This window comes from Leucoraja erinacea, chromosome 2 (genome assembly GCF_028641065.1).
Source record: "Leucoraja erinacea ecotype New England chromosome 2, Leri_hhj_1, whole genome shotgun sequence".
Lineage (NCBI taxonomy): Eukaryota > Metazoa > Chordata > Chondrichthyes > Rajiformes > Rajidae > Leucoraja > Leucoraja erinaceus.
The window spans coordinates 55,676,293-55,693,076 of record NC_073378.1 but is presented as its reverse complement, the minus strand read 5'-3'; the positions used below and the strand labels follow the sequence as shown (position 1 = coordinate 55,693,076).

General features: G+C 40.8%; 1 protein-coding gene across 2 annotated transcripts in view; it reads right to left on the bottom strand.

The window, feature by feature from the left end:
• The window catches only part of cul1b (cullin 1b), an 86,697-nt gene that overhangs the window by 14,261 nt on the left and 55,652 nt on the right, over positions 1–16,784 (bottom strand). For both annotated transcript variants that reach the window (XM_055657036.1, XM_055657045.1), the window contains 8 exons: positions 16,375–16,537; positions 15,138–15,268; positions 12,376–12,483; positions 11,122–11,228; positions 8,571–8,619; positions 7,701–7,832; positions 829–946; positions 83–159 (listed from right to left, as the gene is read on the bottom strand). In XM_055657036.1, the coding sequence (XP_055513011.1) occupies positions 83–159; positions 829–946; positions 7,701–7,832; positions 8,571–8,619; positions 11,122–11,228; positions 12,376–12,483; positions 15,138–15,268; positions 16,375–16,537 (885 nt within the window). The remainder of the gene's footprint in view (positions 1–82; positions 160–828; positions 947–7,700; positions 7,833–8,570; positions 8,620–11,121; positions 11,229–12,375; positions 12,484–15,137; positions 15,269–16,374; positions 16,538–16,784) is intronic.

The following is a 16,784-nucleotide window of genomic DNA, read 5'->3' as shown; positions in this document are numbered from 1 at the left end:
TTAGTTGATAGTTTTTTTCATTTTTACTATTATTTATAAAGCACATGACAACTAGAAATGAGCAGTAAAACATATAATTTACCTCAGATGGAAGTGCAAATGTACAAGATTGCTGAAAGGGCCAAGAACCGGAGCTTAAAACCTGAATACTGAAATCCACTGAAGGGAAAGAAAAATATATTTATTAAAGAAAATACTTGTAAACATCAAACTACAAACAAAGTGAACAAGAACATGTAAAATCGCAAGGAAATAACCCTACATTTATGCAGGCGAGATAATACTACACAATGTTTGAAATGTTCAAATTAAATTACTCTTGCTCCTATTTAAAGGTGGCAATAATCCACTTTAAAAGGTTAATCCTCCATTAACCAATGAATATGAGGATTTTTGATACTTATCGAAATGTTCACACATTATTAACTCTCTGCCTTAACCCTTAAAAATGCATTCTTGATGAAAGTTACATGGTTTTTATGTTGCCCTTGTTATATTTTCAATGCAGGTCACCCTCCCTGTTATGGAGGAGTTTGTGTTCTTAGAAAACGGTTTATATTGCATTTTTCCTTATCTCAAAGCCGTGTTAGCTATGCAAGCACCAAGAAATGCAAATTGAAATAAAATTGTATTTATTTTTTTTCCACGTCAATTTGTGAGAACAAATTTTTATTCGTATCCCAGATTTTTCGTTAGCGATTTGCAAATTCCATAATGTTGAATTTCCATTACCTGAACTGCCATAAAGTAGGATGGCCTGCATAATGAAAACACATAAACACTCTGTACAAAGCAACTGTCAGATCATTATTCACAACTTATACTTACAATCAAGTGGTTCCGAGTTAGACAAATGTTTTTTAAATTGTTCATTCAAGTCCTTGCTCACACCAATATCTTGAAACATTCTTTGTAGTTTAGAGGTATACTCAAAGCCACATGCTTGCTTAAATACAAAGAAAACAACTAATCAGTTAAGTTTAATTCATTCCTATGTTCTGATAAACTATTCAATAAAGATATTCTGGGTAATTCTGTTTATTGTGTAAAATTGCAAAAATATAATTCTGTAACATTTGTAGCATACAGTATTAAGTTGTAATTAAATAGATTGCAAATAAGAAATGGTGCCATTTGCAGCAATAATAAATTACTCATCCAAAAGACTGCTACAACAGAGGTGTTCAAAAATGATCACTTGTGAGTGCATTTCAAAGCAACCCAATTGGCATGGGTTTTACACAAAACACATGGCCCGTGACTTGCTTGCTGGGTTTTGCCAGCAGTTCTGTATGGAACTGCCAGCATTTACTCATGTAATTGTGGGAAGTTTGGGGGTCCTACATGAATGTGGAAATCCGGAATATGCTGACCATGGTTTGACTGTGGGTACCTGGCAGCAGAGCAGGAGCTCTTGCGGGGAAATCTACTCTCAGATCCTGTTCTAGGTTAAACCTGACACACAATCTGCAAACCCAGTGACTTCAAATTGAGATTTTACATCTGCATGAACGAGGTACTTTTAATTATTTGTGCCACAGTAATAATCTTTATTATTTATAATGCTTTAAGTGTTAGTTTTTTAAACTTGGTTAAAGTTTTAATAGCTTCATATTTGGTAGCTTCTAAATGGGTCTGAACATCAGAGCACTCAGAAGCACTAAAGCACCTTGGACCGACCAACATGCCCCATCTGCACTAGTCCCACCTGCCTGTGTTTAACCCATATCGTTCTAAACCTATCCTATCCATGTACCTGTCCAAATGCTTTTTAAACGTTCTGATGGTACCTGTCTCAACTACTTCCTCTTTTCCATATACCTACCACCCTTTGTGTAAAAAAGTTACCCCTTAGGTTCTAGTTAAATCTTTCCACATTCACCTTAAACCTCTGTCCTCGGGTTCTTGATTTCCCTGGGGAAGAGACTTGGTGCATTTACCCCAGAGCTGCCAAGTATTTTGCTGAGGAAATCAGTATTTTTACACGGTGCCATTTTGCTGAAAAGTTTTTTTTTTTTTAAATGTGCGGTCATACCCATGTAAGCGTACAAGAATGCATAACTTTGCTACCAATTGACATGTCTTCTACGCACCTTACTTGACAGTGCATTCATTACCATCTCTTTGTATACTGCTGTTTGAATGGCTGATTCCTGCTTTTAGCACCAGATGATGGTGTAGAAGCCATTTTGGAAGCCTCTCTCTCCCTCCCTCTCTGCCTCTCTCCCTCTCTCTCTTCCTCCCCCTCCATTTCCCTCCCACCCTCCCTCTCTCTTCCCTTCCTTTTTTTTGCCCTCCCTCTTATTCACTCCTGCACTCCCTCTCTCCTTTTTGCTCTCTCCCTCCCCTAACAGTCTGTGACCCATAGCGCTGTGACCATAGAGCTATGTGTAAAGCCCATAGCGCTATGTGTAAAGGCAATAGCACTCCAGCTGGGAACGCTATATTTAGAACCCAGAGCGTTTAAAATTCCCACGCGTTAACCTGACAGGGCTGTTTAAACCTGGAGCGGGACAGACAGATCAAAGCTTACAAAAATAATTGGCCAGATCTTGAAATTTAAAATACTAATAGATTTAATCTGCTATAATTTTTAAAGTTACAGTATGACTTTTTATATCCATGCATTTTTTTAAGCAGCAAGATAAAATAGGAAGTCGGGCTGATTTTTAAAAAATCCGTATTTTTCAAAGGAAATCGGTACATCCGTATTCTGATCGCATTTCCATACAAAATACAGAAAATCCCTACTACTTGGCAGCTCTATTACCCTATCTATTCCTCATGTGATCTTATAAACCTCTACAAGATCACCCTTCATCCTTTTATGTTCCAAGGAATGGTGCATTAGTGGGAGAGTCTGGAACTAGAGGTCATAGCCTCAGAATAAAAGGACATTCTTTTAGGAAGGAGATGAGGAGAAATGTATTTTGTCAGAGGATGGTGAATCTGTGGAATTCTTTGTTACAGAAGGCTGTAGAGGCCAAGTCAGTGGATATTTATAAGGAAGAGAAAGATAGATTCTTGATTAATACAGGTGCCAGAGGTCATGGGGAGAAGGCAGGAGAATGGAGTTAGGAGGGAGATATAGATCAGCCATGATTGAATGACGGAGTAGACTTGATGGGCCGAATGGCCTAATTCTACGCCTCTTCCTTATGACGTCCTAGCAGGCTCAACCTCTCTTTTAGACTTTAGGAATACAACGTGGAAACAGGCTCTTCGGCCCATCCAGTATACACCGACCAGCGATCAACCCCTTACACTAGCACTATCCTACACTCTAGGAACTATTTACTATCTTTGACATGCACTCGTAAGTGACTTTTTTTTTAACACTGCTGTTGGAGCGCAATCTCTTGTATGATTGATTTATTATTTAATCTTTAGATTTAATCTTTACTAAAACCAATTATATCAAAACTGTTTGTCTTTCGAGTGTGGGAGGAAACCGGAGCACAAGGAGGGAGCCCATGCAGTCACATGGAGAACGTACAGACAGCACCCGTAGTCAGGATCAAACCCGGGTCTCTGGCACTGTAAGGAAGCAACTCTACCGCTGTGCCACTATGCCCCCTTCTCTCCCTGCAGCTTATAGAAACATAGAAATTAGGTGCAGCAGTAGGCCATTCGGCCCTTCGAGCCTGCACCGCCATTCAATATGATCATGGCTGATCATCCAACTCAGTATCCCGTACCTGCCTTCTCTCCATACCCTCTGATCCCTTTAGCCACAAGGGCCACATTTAACTCCCTCTTAAATATAGCCAATGAACTGGCCTCGACTACCCTCTGTGGCAGAGAGATTCACCACTCTCTGTGTGAAAAAAGTTTTTCTCATCTCGGTTTTAAAGGATTTCCCCCTTATCCTTAAGCTGTGACCCCTTGTCCTGGACTTCCCCAACATTGGGAGCAATCTTCCTGCATCTAGCCTGTCCAACCCCTTAAGAATTTTGTACGTTTCTATAAGATCCCCTCTCAATCTCCTAAATTCTAGAGAGTATAAACCAAGTCTATCCAGTCTTTCTTCATAAGACAGTCCTGACATCCCAGGAATCAGTCTGGTGAACCTTCTCTGCACTCCCTCTATGGCAATTATGTCCTTCCTCAGATTTGGAGACCAAAACGGTACACAATACTCCAGGTGTGGTCTCACCAAGACCCTGGACAACTGCAGTAGAACCTCCCTGCTCCTATACTCAAATCCTTTTGCTATGAAAGCTAACATACCATTCGCTTTCTTTGCTGCCTGCTGCACCTGCATGCCTACCTTCAATGACTGGTGTACCATGACACCCAGGTCTCGCTGCATCTCCCCTTTTCCTAGTCGGCCACCATTTAGATAATAGTCTGCTTTCCTGTTTTTGCCACCAAAATGGATAACCTCACATTTATCCACATTATACTGCATCTGCCAAACATTTGCCCACTCACCCAGCCTATCCAAGTCACCTTGCAGTCTCCTAGCATCCTCCTCACAGCTAACACTGCCCCCCAGCTTAGTGTCATCTGCAAACTTGGAGATATTGCCTTCAATTCCCTCATCCAGATCATTAACATATATTGTAAATAGCTGGGGTCCCAGCACTGAGCCTTGCGGTACCCCACTAGTCACTGCCTGCCATTGTGAAAAGGACCCGTTTACTCCTACTCTTTGCTTCCTGTTTGCCAGCCAGTTCTCTATCCACATCAATATTGAACCCCCAATGCCGTGTACTTTAAGTTTGTATACTAATCTCTTATGTGGGACCTTGTCGAAAGCCTTCTGGAAGTCCAGATACACCACATCCACTGGTTCTCCCCTATCCACGCTACTAGTTACATCCTCGAAAAATTCTATAAGATTCGTCAGACATGATTTACCTTTTATAAATCCATGCTGACTTTGTCCAATGATTCACCACTTTCCAAATGTGCTGCTATCCCATCTTTAATAACTGACTCTAGCAGTTTCCCCACTACTGATGTTAGACTAACTGGTCTGTAATTCCCCGTTTTCTCTCTCCCTCCCTTCTTAAAAAGTGGGGTTACGTTTGCTACCCGCCAATCCTCAGGAACTACTCCAGAATCTAAAGAGTTTTGAAAGATTATTACTAATGCATCCACTATTTCTGGAGCTACTTCCTTAAGTACTCTGGGATGCAGCCTATCTGGCCCTGGGGATTTTATCGGCCTTTAATCCATTCAATTTACCCAACACCACTTCCTGGCTAACCTGGATTTCACTCAATTCCTCCAACTCCTTTGACCCTGCTATTTCCGGCAGATTATTTATGTCTTCCTTAGTGAAGACGGAACCAAAGTAGTTATTCAATTGGTCCGCCATATCCTTGTTCCCCATGATCAACTCACCTGTTTCTGACTGCAAGGGACCTACATTTGTTTTAACTAATCTCTTTCTTTTCACATATCTATAAAAATGTTTGCAGTCAGTTTTTATGTTCCCTGCCAGTTTTCTTTCATAATCTATTTTTCCTTTCCTAATTAAGCTCTTTGTCCTCCTCTGCTGGTCTCTGAATTTCTCCCAGTCCTCCGGTATGCTGCTTTTTCTTGGCTAATTTGTACGCATCATCCTTCGCTTTGATACTATCCCTGATTTCCCTTGTTATCCACGGATGTACTACCTTCCCTGATTTATTCTTTTGCCAAACTGGGATGAACAATTTTTGTAGTTCATCCATGCAGTCTTTAAATGTCTTCCATTGCATATCCACTGTCAACCCTTTTAGAATTAATTGCCAGTCAATCTTGGCCAATTCACGTCTCATACCCTCAAAGTTACCTTTTTTTAAGTTCAGAACCATTGTTTCTGAATTAACAATGTTGCTCTCCATCCTAATGAAGAACTCAACCATATTATGGTCACTCTTGCCCAAGGGGGCACGTACAACAAGACTGCTAACTAACCCTTCCTCATTACTCAATACCCAGTCTAAAATAGCCTGCTCTCTCGTTGGTTCCTCTACATGTTGATTTAGATAACTATCCCGCATACATTCCAAGAAATCCAAGAAAAGCTCAGGCACTTGAGTGCTGGCAACAGCCTTGTATATCTTCTCTGCATCCTTTCCAGCTTAATGACATATTTTCTTTAACAGTGAGACCAAAATTAAACAATACTCCAAATGTAGCCTCACAAATGTCTTGTACAACTGTAACATAACCTATCAACTTATATACTGAATACTCTGATGAAGGCCAAAAGCCTTCTTGACCACCTTATCTACCTGTGACGCCACTTTCAAGGAATTATGTACCTGCACTCCTAAATCCCTGTGCTCTACAATACCTCCCGAGCCCTGCCATTCATTGTGCAAGTCCTGCCCTTGTAAAACTTCCCACAACATCTCATACTTTTCCATATTAAATTCCATCAAGCATTCCTCAGCTCACCTGCCCAACCAATCAAGAGCCTGCCGAAATCTACAATAGATAGAACCCACTTTAGATAGACACAAAGTGCTGGAGTAACTCAGCACGTCAGGTAGCATCTCTGGAGAAAAAGTAGTGTCATCTACAAACTTACTAATATGTCTTGTATGTTCTCAACCAAATAATTGGTATAGAAGCAAACAGCAATAGGCCCAGCACTGAATCCTGAGGCACAGCAATAGGCCCAGCACTGAACCCTGAGGCACACCACTAGTCACAGGCCTCTAGTCTGACAAAAACAACCTTCATCCTCTGCTTTCTTCCATGAAGCTAATTTTCTATCCAGTTGGTTAGCTCTCCTTGGATCCCATGTAATCTAACTTTCCAGAGCAGCTGACCATGCAGAATCTTGTCAAATGCCTTGCTGAAATCCATAGAGACAATATCTGGAGCTCTGCTCTCATCAATCTGTCTGGTCACATCTTCATAAAACAGATGGTAAGCATGGGTAGTGCCTTTGCTGCCAGGTGTTTGAAACTGAGGAATGCTGTAGAAGGGTCACAACGTGAAATGTCTTCCACAGATGCAGCCAGACCTGCGGAGTTACTCCAGCATTTTGTGTTTGGTTTTGGTAAATCAGTATCTGCAGTTCCTGTTTTTTCCACTGCTTAAAACCTGCCCACATGACACAGTTACTTTACACAAGTATTCACTTGGCCATTCTAGATATGTACAAGTACGTGATTGAAATGATTCAGCAATGAGCACAGTTGGCGAGCTTCAATTAAAACCTTGGTCAACGTCATTGGCACCGAGAGTATCAAAACCATGCCAGATAATGATGTACCAGGCTGTCATACGCATTACATCAACATGAAATTGGGCAAGCCAACGTTCTTATACATCCATTTGAATTATTCACAGAACTCAAATATCTAAGGTACACAAAAAAGCTGGAGAAACTCAGCGGGTGCAGCAGCATCTATGGAGCGAAGGAAATAGGCAACGTTTCGGGCCGAAACCCTTGCTTTTTTGTGTACCTTCGTGAAGAAGGGTTTCGGCCCGAAACGTTGCCTATTTCCTTCGCTCCATAGATGCTGCTGCACCCGCTGAGTTTCTCCAGCTTTTTTGTGTACCTTCGATTCTCCAGCATCTGCAGTTCCTTCTTAAACACTCAAATATCTAAGTTTGACTTTAAAAAGTCAATTCAGCTCCACTGATAATTTTAGTTTGAAAAAGAGATAATCAACCCAAGAGCAATGACCAATCTTAGCCAAGATGACAGGGACATTAATGAAGAAATCAAGTTAAAAGAAAGCTGCACTGACCTTTAGTTTGGAGATCATGCTTGCTTCTGCATCATCGCTTGCACTGTTCTGATGAACCAGTCTCTTTGCTAACATCTTGGCATAGAACTTCTGAAATACATCCTTGTCTTCAATATACTTAAATACCACCATCTGAAAAATGACCAATTCAATCAATTATTGTTTTTTTAATATCACATTTAGAGTAAGAGAGCCATGCAGCACAGGAACAGGCCTTTTGGCCAAACTCATCCATGCATACTAAGATGCCCCACCTAAGCTAGTCCCATTTGCCCGTGTTTGGCTCAGATTCCTCTAAACCTTTTCTACTCATGTACCTGACTCAACTACCTCCTCTGGCAGCTCACAATGACCTCTGGGTGATGGAGCGAATGATAATCACGTAGACAGATTTGTCTAGGATCACGATGAACTGCTATTGATGGATCAATTAAGGTAATTGGAAAGCATGCTATAATTCTTAAAGTATCCAATAGATTGCTCTGAACGTGCCCCATTTGTAGTACAGTGATTCGCTGATCTGCTCCAGTAGCTGAGGTATGTTTTGTACACCCAGTTGGTTTACTGGCTAACTCCCAGATTCTGATTAATGATTTAGTCGTGGTAAATCATTTAACATTAGAGGGAGGTGGTTAGATATTCTCGTCTATAATTCAATTGCACAAAGGTTAGTGTTTTTTCAGTCCAAGTCGAATATTATTTTGTTCTTGCTGCTTGCGGACAAGATATTCCAATAAAATAAAAGCTGTAGGTGGAAAATACTTTTCAATTTTCTTATACGAGTTGCAATATTGTTGTATGAGCCCATAACAGGACTGGCCAAACCCATCTTGGCATCTAAAGTAAAGTGGCAAATTTTTAAGTTCTCACCACTTGATTGAGGGTATCTTCAAGCTCAGCCTCTTCTGGATTCTTAGAACTGCAGAACACAAATTTAACAACCAATATTAAATCAATACTCAGAAAAGATATAACTACAAATTTTCCATTACAGCAATACTTATTTTTTATTACGGCAACAGTGATCTATGAATATATAGCAACGGCTAGTTAGGCACCTTGAAATACAGCAAGAATCAAATATGCATTTCCATGGAATGATAATGTCATTGCATTCTTATGTGACTATATTGTGCTCAGTTAAGGAAACATTGCCTATTCTTATGTGGAAACAGACCCATTGGCCCAACTTGCCCGCGCCGACCAACATGTCCCATCTGCCAGCGTTTGGCCCATATCCCTTTAAACCTATCTATCCAAGTACCTGTCCATAAATGTATTTTAAACATTGTGATAGTACCTGCCTCAACTACCTCTACTGGCAGCTCATTCTAAATGCATTTAGGATTCCCATTAAATCCCCCCCACCCCCATTTTGTGGAGAAACTTGTTCTGGCTCACCTTCATGACAACAGTGCATAATCTCATAAGGCCCTACCACAGTGACTAGTGGGGTCCCGCAATGCTCGGTGCTGGAACCCGAGTTATTTACAATATATATTAACGATTTAGACGAGGGAATTAAATGTAACATCTCCAAGTTTGCAGATGGCACAAAGCTAGGTGGCAGTGGGAGCTGCAAGGAGGATGCTATGAGGCTGACTTGGATGCGTTGGGTGAGTGGGCAGATGCATGGCAGATGCAATATAATGTGGATAAATGTGAGGTTATCCACTTTGGTGGCAAGAACAGGAAGGCAGATTATTATCTGAATGGTTTCAGATTAGGAAAGGGGGAGGTGTAACGAGACCTGGGTGTGCTTGTACATCAGTCACCGAAAGTAAGCATGCAGGTACAACAGGCAGTGAAGAAAGCTAATGGCATATTGGCCTCCATTGCGAGAGGATGAATTTAGGAGCAAGGAGGTCCTACTGCAGTTGTACAGGGCCTGGTAAGACCGCATCTGGAGTATTGTGTGCAATTTTGGTCTCCTAATTTGAGGAAGGACATTATTGCTATTGAGGGAGTGCAGCATATGTTCACCAGGTTAATTCCTGGGATGGCGGGACTGACATATGATGAAAGAATGGGTCGACTGGGCTTGTACTCACTGGAATTTAGAAGGATGAGAGTGTATCTTATAGAAACATATACAATTCTTAAAGGATTAGATAGGCTAGATGCAGGAAAAATGTTCCAGATTTTGGGGGAGTCCAGAACCAGGGGTCACAGTTTAAGAATAAGGGGGAGACCATTTAGGACTGAGATGAGGAAAAACATTTTCACCCAGAGAGCTGTGAATCTGTGGAATTCTCTGCCACAGAAGGCAGTAGAAGCCAATTTACTGGATGTTTTCAAGAGAGGGTTAGATTTAGCTCAGGGCTAAAGGAATCAAGGGATATGGGGAAAAAACAGGAACAGGGTACTGATTTTAGATGATCAGCCATGATCATATTGAATGGCGGTGCTGGCTCAAAGGGCCGAATGGCCTACTCCTGCACCTATTTTTCTATGTTTCTGTGCAAGGTCTCTGCATTTAGGATTAGCAGGGCTTTGGCCAGCAAGTCATTATGTACAGAACAAGAAAAGATGAAGCCACTTGCTCCGTGGCCAGCACTTAGCAAAGGCAACTTTCCACTGCAGTAAATTCAGACCTAATTGAGTAGAACACAGGGACATTTATTTAAAACATGAGAATTACGCGAGGAACCGCAAGCCAAACAGTTGATATCACTGCCTTATTTTTAGAAAGGTAAAAAAACAGGTGCAGGAGTATGCCATTCAGCCCTTTGAGCCAGCACTGCCATATGATCATGGCTGATCATCCAAAATCAGTACACCGTTCTGTCTTTTTGCCCATATCTCTTGATTCCCTTAGCCCTAAGAGAGCTTGATTCCCTTAGCCCTAACTTCATGAGTCAAGAGTGTTACTTATCATACGTACCGAAATAGAACAATAAAATTCTTGCAGCAGCACACCAGGTTATCAATAGATAACATGATAAAGAAACAAAAAAGTGTAATGAATTAAAAAAAAAAACAACATAGTGCAAAACAAAACCCCAAAGTCCTCAGTGCAACCAAGATAGTTTGTAGTTTGGTTCATTTGGATTCTTCATGAGCAGCGCCTTTCATAGATCTCATAGTTTAAAGTAGATGAGTGAGACAAGTTTGTTTTTTTACACACTCAAGAGATTGGTGGGTACCTAGAATTCGCTGCCAGGGGAGCGATGTGAGCAAATAGTGGCATATAGTGGTTTAAGAGGCATATAAATAAGTGCATGAAGATACTGGGAATGGAGGGAAATGGAGCACAAGTAGGCAGAAGGGATTAGTTTAATTTGAAATCATGTTCGGCACAAATGTCATGGGACAAAGGGCATGTTCCTATACTGTACTGTTCAATGTATATTAACACTAGCCCAGAGTTCAGTTATGTGAAGAAATTTGGGATAGCTGGATAATTTTCCCAAGTTCTTACCTTTTCTTCAGTAGAGAGTCACAGTATCGTGCCAGTAATTCTGGAGATTTACTTGATGACTGAGCCATTTTTGTTACTGCATTATTATTTATGAAACGACCACATGCCTACATAAAACCAAATCACAGTTTTAAACATCACTATAACAATGGCTGTTAGGTCTTCACACCTTCAACTAAAACATTATCAAATAACAGAAGAAGGTTCTTAATCTTGACATTTTATATTTTTATTTAATGTATTGTTAGCACAATGCATCCTCAAATTTAACAAATTACCGGAAATAATTAAAGTAACATAGAATTTGATTCCATTTAAATTAATTAAAGGAAATGTTGATTTACTGAGTAGCTCAGGATCCTCATAATTGGGCACCTTCATCCCTTTATCTATATATTACTAAAACTCTGTTCTTGACTGGTTTCGGCTTTCTGTGCTGCGGTTTCCGAGAGTACGCCGCCACCTACGGCCGTCATTTTTGGCCACCTCGCTCAGAGCCCCCCTCCGCCGCGTGTGTGCCGAGGATTTTTCCCGTCGATGAAAATTGACAGAGATATTAATGTTTTTACAACATTCCCCATTCTCTCTGCTGCCCCTGCTGGAGGGAGGGGGAGCGACTATAAAACCAGGAAGTGGTGTGCCTCAATCAGTCTCTGCAAGTGGTGTGCCTCAATCAGAGCTTTGAATGACACTGACAACTGTCTGCAGCACTGCGAGTACCCTTAATTTGGTTTGAAAATTAAAATATGGTTAGAGGTAAAAAAGCACTGCCTGCAAATAGTTGTTTGGGTTTGGGTTGAAGTCTCTCCCCCCCCCCCCCCCCACCCTCTCTCTCCCCCCCCCCCCCCCTCCCCCTTTCCCCCCTCCTCCCCCCCCCCTCCCCTCTCTCCCTCTCCCCCTCCCCCCCTCCTCCCCCCCCCCCCCCCCCCCCCCTCCTCCCCCCCCCCCCCCCCCATGCCCCTCCCCCCCCAACCACACGTTGGGGGAACAGACCCAACGAGGTCGTACTCTCGGAATACCGCATTGCACAGAATAGCCTTAAAATTCGGTCAAGAACAGAGTTTTAGTAATAGTAGATAAAGGGATGAAGGTGCCCAATTATGAGGATCCTGAGCTACTCAGTAAATCAACATTTCCTTTAATTAATTTAAATGGAATCAAATGAATTGCACTTGCTTTTATTCTGTTCTGCAGCTGTGAATGGTCACATTTAGTTTTTATTAGATGCTGGTTGCCATAAAACAATTGTCTTACCTTATCTAAAGCAGCCACAAAACCAGCATCATTGTTGAAAGCCGACATCACTAATGCATTATACTTCTTATGGACATCCAGTATTGTTTGTACATACATTTTGGGATCCTGAGTCAAAAAAGGAAATATAAATATAAATATTTGCAAACAAATACTTGGCCATGCTGAAAACATACTTATTGATGTGAAGAGTTCATTTAACAACAAGGCTTCATAACAGTTCATTTGGAACAATAATTTCAATGGTGGATACAAAATGCTGGAGTAACTCAGCAGGTCAGGCAGCATCTCTAGAGAAACGGAATGGGTAACGTTTCGGGTCGAGACCCTTCTTCTGACTGATGTCATGTGAGGGGGTGGCACAAAGGCAGATAGAATGTAGTCAGAGACAGTAAGACTAATGGGAGAACTGGGAATGGGGAGGGGATGAAGAGAGAAAGCTAGGGCTATCTGAAGTTAGAGGTCAATGTTCATACCGCTGGGGTGTAAACTACCCAAGCGAAATATGAGGCGCTGGGCCTCACTCTGACAATGGATGAGGCCCAGGACAGAAAGGTCAGATTGGGAATGGGAGGGGAAGTTGAAGTGCTGAGCCACCGGCAGATCAGGTAGGTTAAGATGGACTGAGCGGAGGTGTTCAGCGAAACGATTGCCGAGCCTGCGCTTGGTCTCACTGATGTAGAGAAGTTGACACCTAGAACAGCAGATGCAGTAGATGAGGTTGGAGGAGGTGCAAGTGAACCTCTGCCTCACCTGGAAAGACTGTTTGGGTCCTTGGATAAAGTCGAGGGGGGAGGTAAAGGGACTGGTGTTGCATCTCCTGCGCTTGCAGGGGAAAGTACCTGGGGAGGGGGTGGTTTGGGTGGGAAGGGACGAGTTGACCAGGGAGTTTCGGAGGGAAAGGTCTCTGCGGAAAGCACATAGGGATGGAGATAGGAAGATGTGGCCAGTAGTGGGATCCCGTTGGAGGTGGCAAAAATGGTGGACGATTATATGCTGTTTGCGACGGCTGATGGAGTGGAAGGTGAGGACAAGGTTACGAATGGGGGGAGGGGAGCAAGAGCGGAGCTGTGAGATATCGAGGAGACTAGTGAGTCTAGTAATTTCAATGGGCTCAGTGTAAATCACAGATTGGAGTTTACGAGTGGAGAGAGGGAATGAGAAGTTGGAGGTGCAGCATCCAACACAGAAATCAATTGAGCGGGTCGGGGTCCAGTCGCCCCAAAGAATGGGAAATTTTAATTTCAACATATACGCTGATAATTCCATGCCCTGCCACCATTGCGCAAAAACTCAATTAGTGGGTGTGAGAAAATTAATGCAGATGTGTGCAAAACAAAAGTACTTCTCGTACACTATCCCAGAAAACTCAGTACTTCTGATTCTGTTACTAAAACAGTTTGGCATTTGCCTTAGTGACATGTTACTTGGAACAAAATGATTATTAAGACTGCTCAGAAAGAAAATTAGCAACTTTATGGCTTAAACTGAAATTTAAATTAAGCAGGTGTTTACTTTTAAATTGTTTACTACTCTCAATATGATTACTGGTTTACAGCATTGAGAAAGTCATGTGAGATGTATTTACTATATTTTGGCATCACGTGTTCATTTAATTTTCACTTCTCCATCTTCAGTTTTAAAATCAAAAGCACAATTGTCCATGCCAACCAAGATGCTCCATCTAACTGAACACAATACTCCAAGAGTAACCTTGACAACATCTTGTGCAACTACAATGTTACGTCCTAACTTCTATACTCAATTAAAAAAAGACACAGGTGCCAGAGTAACACAGCAGGCCAGGCAGCATCTCTGGAGAGCATGGGTAGTTGATGTTTCTGGTCAGCATCCTTCTTCAGACCCAATACGTCATTTATCCATGCTCTTCAGACATGTTGCCTAACGTGCTGAGTTACTCCAGCACTTTGTGCATCTTTTTGTAAACCAGCACCTGCAATTCCTTGTATGCACATTCTATACTCAATTCCCTCACTGATGAAGGCCTAGATGTAGAAAAAAGGAACTGCAAATCCTGTCTTACAAAAAAGAACACAAGTACTGGAGTACTTTCTGAAGAAGGGTTCCGTCCGAAATATCACCTATCCATGTTCTCCAGAGATGCTGCAATGCCAAAAGGCTTTTTCACTTACCTATTTACCTGCAATGCCACTTTCAATGAACCATGTTCTTATACTCCTACGTCCCTCTGCTCTACATCCCTCCCCAGTGCTCTACCATTCTCCGAGTCCTTCAATAGAAGTACTCTGATTAAAAATTGTGCAGCTTTCACAAAAGATGTGATGCGAGCATGTGGTGTTTCTAAAATATGGATAACTTCAAACAATCATTTAAATAATAGAATAGAAGAATAGAAAATTCTGAATGTCAAAAACGCTTTTGTTTTTAGAATTAAATGATTTGCTACAGCATTATGGCCAGAAGCAACTTTTCTAGGAGTAAGAGACATCATAGTCGCCCGAGACAGTTTCAGTCATTATCATTATGTGTTCCAGCATTCTTCACAAAAATACCCAAAGTTATCAAACATTGGCAAATATAAAAATCCACACATAGCCTGGAAACAATGTTGTGAGCAGGTAGGAAAAGGAGAGAGAAGCACAACATAAATCAACATTTTCAAAGCAATGAAAGGAATGAATTACCAGATGCGAAAAATGTATGTAAAGATAACTGGTGTGTCAGAAAGCAGGGTAACCAAAGGATTATGAATTAACTATTTAAAAAAATCAATAACTCACATTCAGAGCCGCTTCTCCACACTTCTCAATGGCAGCCAAACCCTGGTTATGAATGTGTGTTTCTAGAAGTTTCTTCAGCTCTCCAAGGCCGTCTTGGATTCGAGACACTAAGTTATACATTCTACCCAGATCTAGAAAAGTAAAGCAAGCAAGTCTGTTTATTATTTTTTTGATACTGGCATCAAATATTCGACTTATCCAAAATCAGGGACATTATTACTTTGCTCAGTATAAAAAAATCAAACTAAATGACTCAGAAGATTTATGAAAGATTCACATCAAAATCTATCACATACACCAATCATTAACTGCCACTAAAATTTTGCAACTGTACAGAAAAACATGCAAATATTAAAAAAAATACTCATGGCCTTATAAGCTAATAACTATGCTTGTCATTGTCCAAGTCATCTGTAAACTTCACATCTCCACAATGCAAGTTTCTACATTAGAGCACATTAACTTTTAACATGCTATCATGAGCACATTAACTTTTAACATGCTATCATGTAAATCATTTAAGTAGCAGGTTTACTATTGCTATAGTTAGATACTGCATTTTAAATCAGTTGCCAATATTAAACAAACTATAATTCGTCCTTTTTTGTTTCTTCTCTTTGCTCACCATAAAATACTAGAGTAAAATTCCAGAGTACACACACAGATTTGAAATGTGTAAGTTCTTAAAATTGATAGATTGGGGTCAGTTGGGCCCATTCCTACACAAACAATGAAAGGCACAATTATTCCTTTTAAGATAAATCAGAGAATTCCACGATCAATCTGTTTTGCCCCTTTACTGCCACAAGTGAGGCGTAAGAGGGGTACAAGGAAGATTTATTTACACTGAGTTTTGAAGTTTGGACTTTCTGAGAGGATTGTAGAGGCAAAGATTCACTCAACATTAAAGTATTGGACAAGCAATTACATTGGCAAGACATAGATGGGAATGAATCAGGTGCTGATAAATGGAAATAAATAGGCACCTGACGATTGGCATTCACAGGGTGGATCAAAGGACCTGTTTCTGTGCATCATCAAATGGTGGTTTTTTAGAGGTTGTCATTTAAACAACGTATTTACCATTTCTACTGAAGAAGTCTATATAGTAATACAGTTCAGTTCAGAAGAAAGATAAGCTGTCCTCTGAGATTCTAAGTACAAGACAAAGAGAAAAGGAAAATCATGCCAATCTGCAACATAATGTTCCCCTTTTCACAATAAACAAGAATATTACCTTCATTTTTATCAGCATCTAATAAATTCTGAAACTCTGTATGAAAAATTTCTAGATGTTTCTCAATGAGTACTTGTTCACATTTACGAGCCAGCTCATCTTGGGTACTTTCATGAAGATAAACTTGTACTCTACGTTGTTCCTCCATCAACCGAGCTTCAGCCTGAAAGACAAAATCATCTTCCTGAATACAACTACTACTCAAAATATACTATACAAAATTGTACAAACCTAAGTTTAAGCCCGTTGTCAATTTTTCAAAATGTATCCCTGAACAAATCCCTTTAGCTGTGTTTGTGCAGCGGGATATCTGAACTTAAATCTGAAAAAGATGGCAATGCTCAACAGAATAGTAGAGATAAATATTTAATGTTTCAGTTTGATGGCCATTTATCAGAACTGGGAAAATT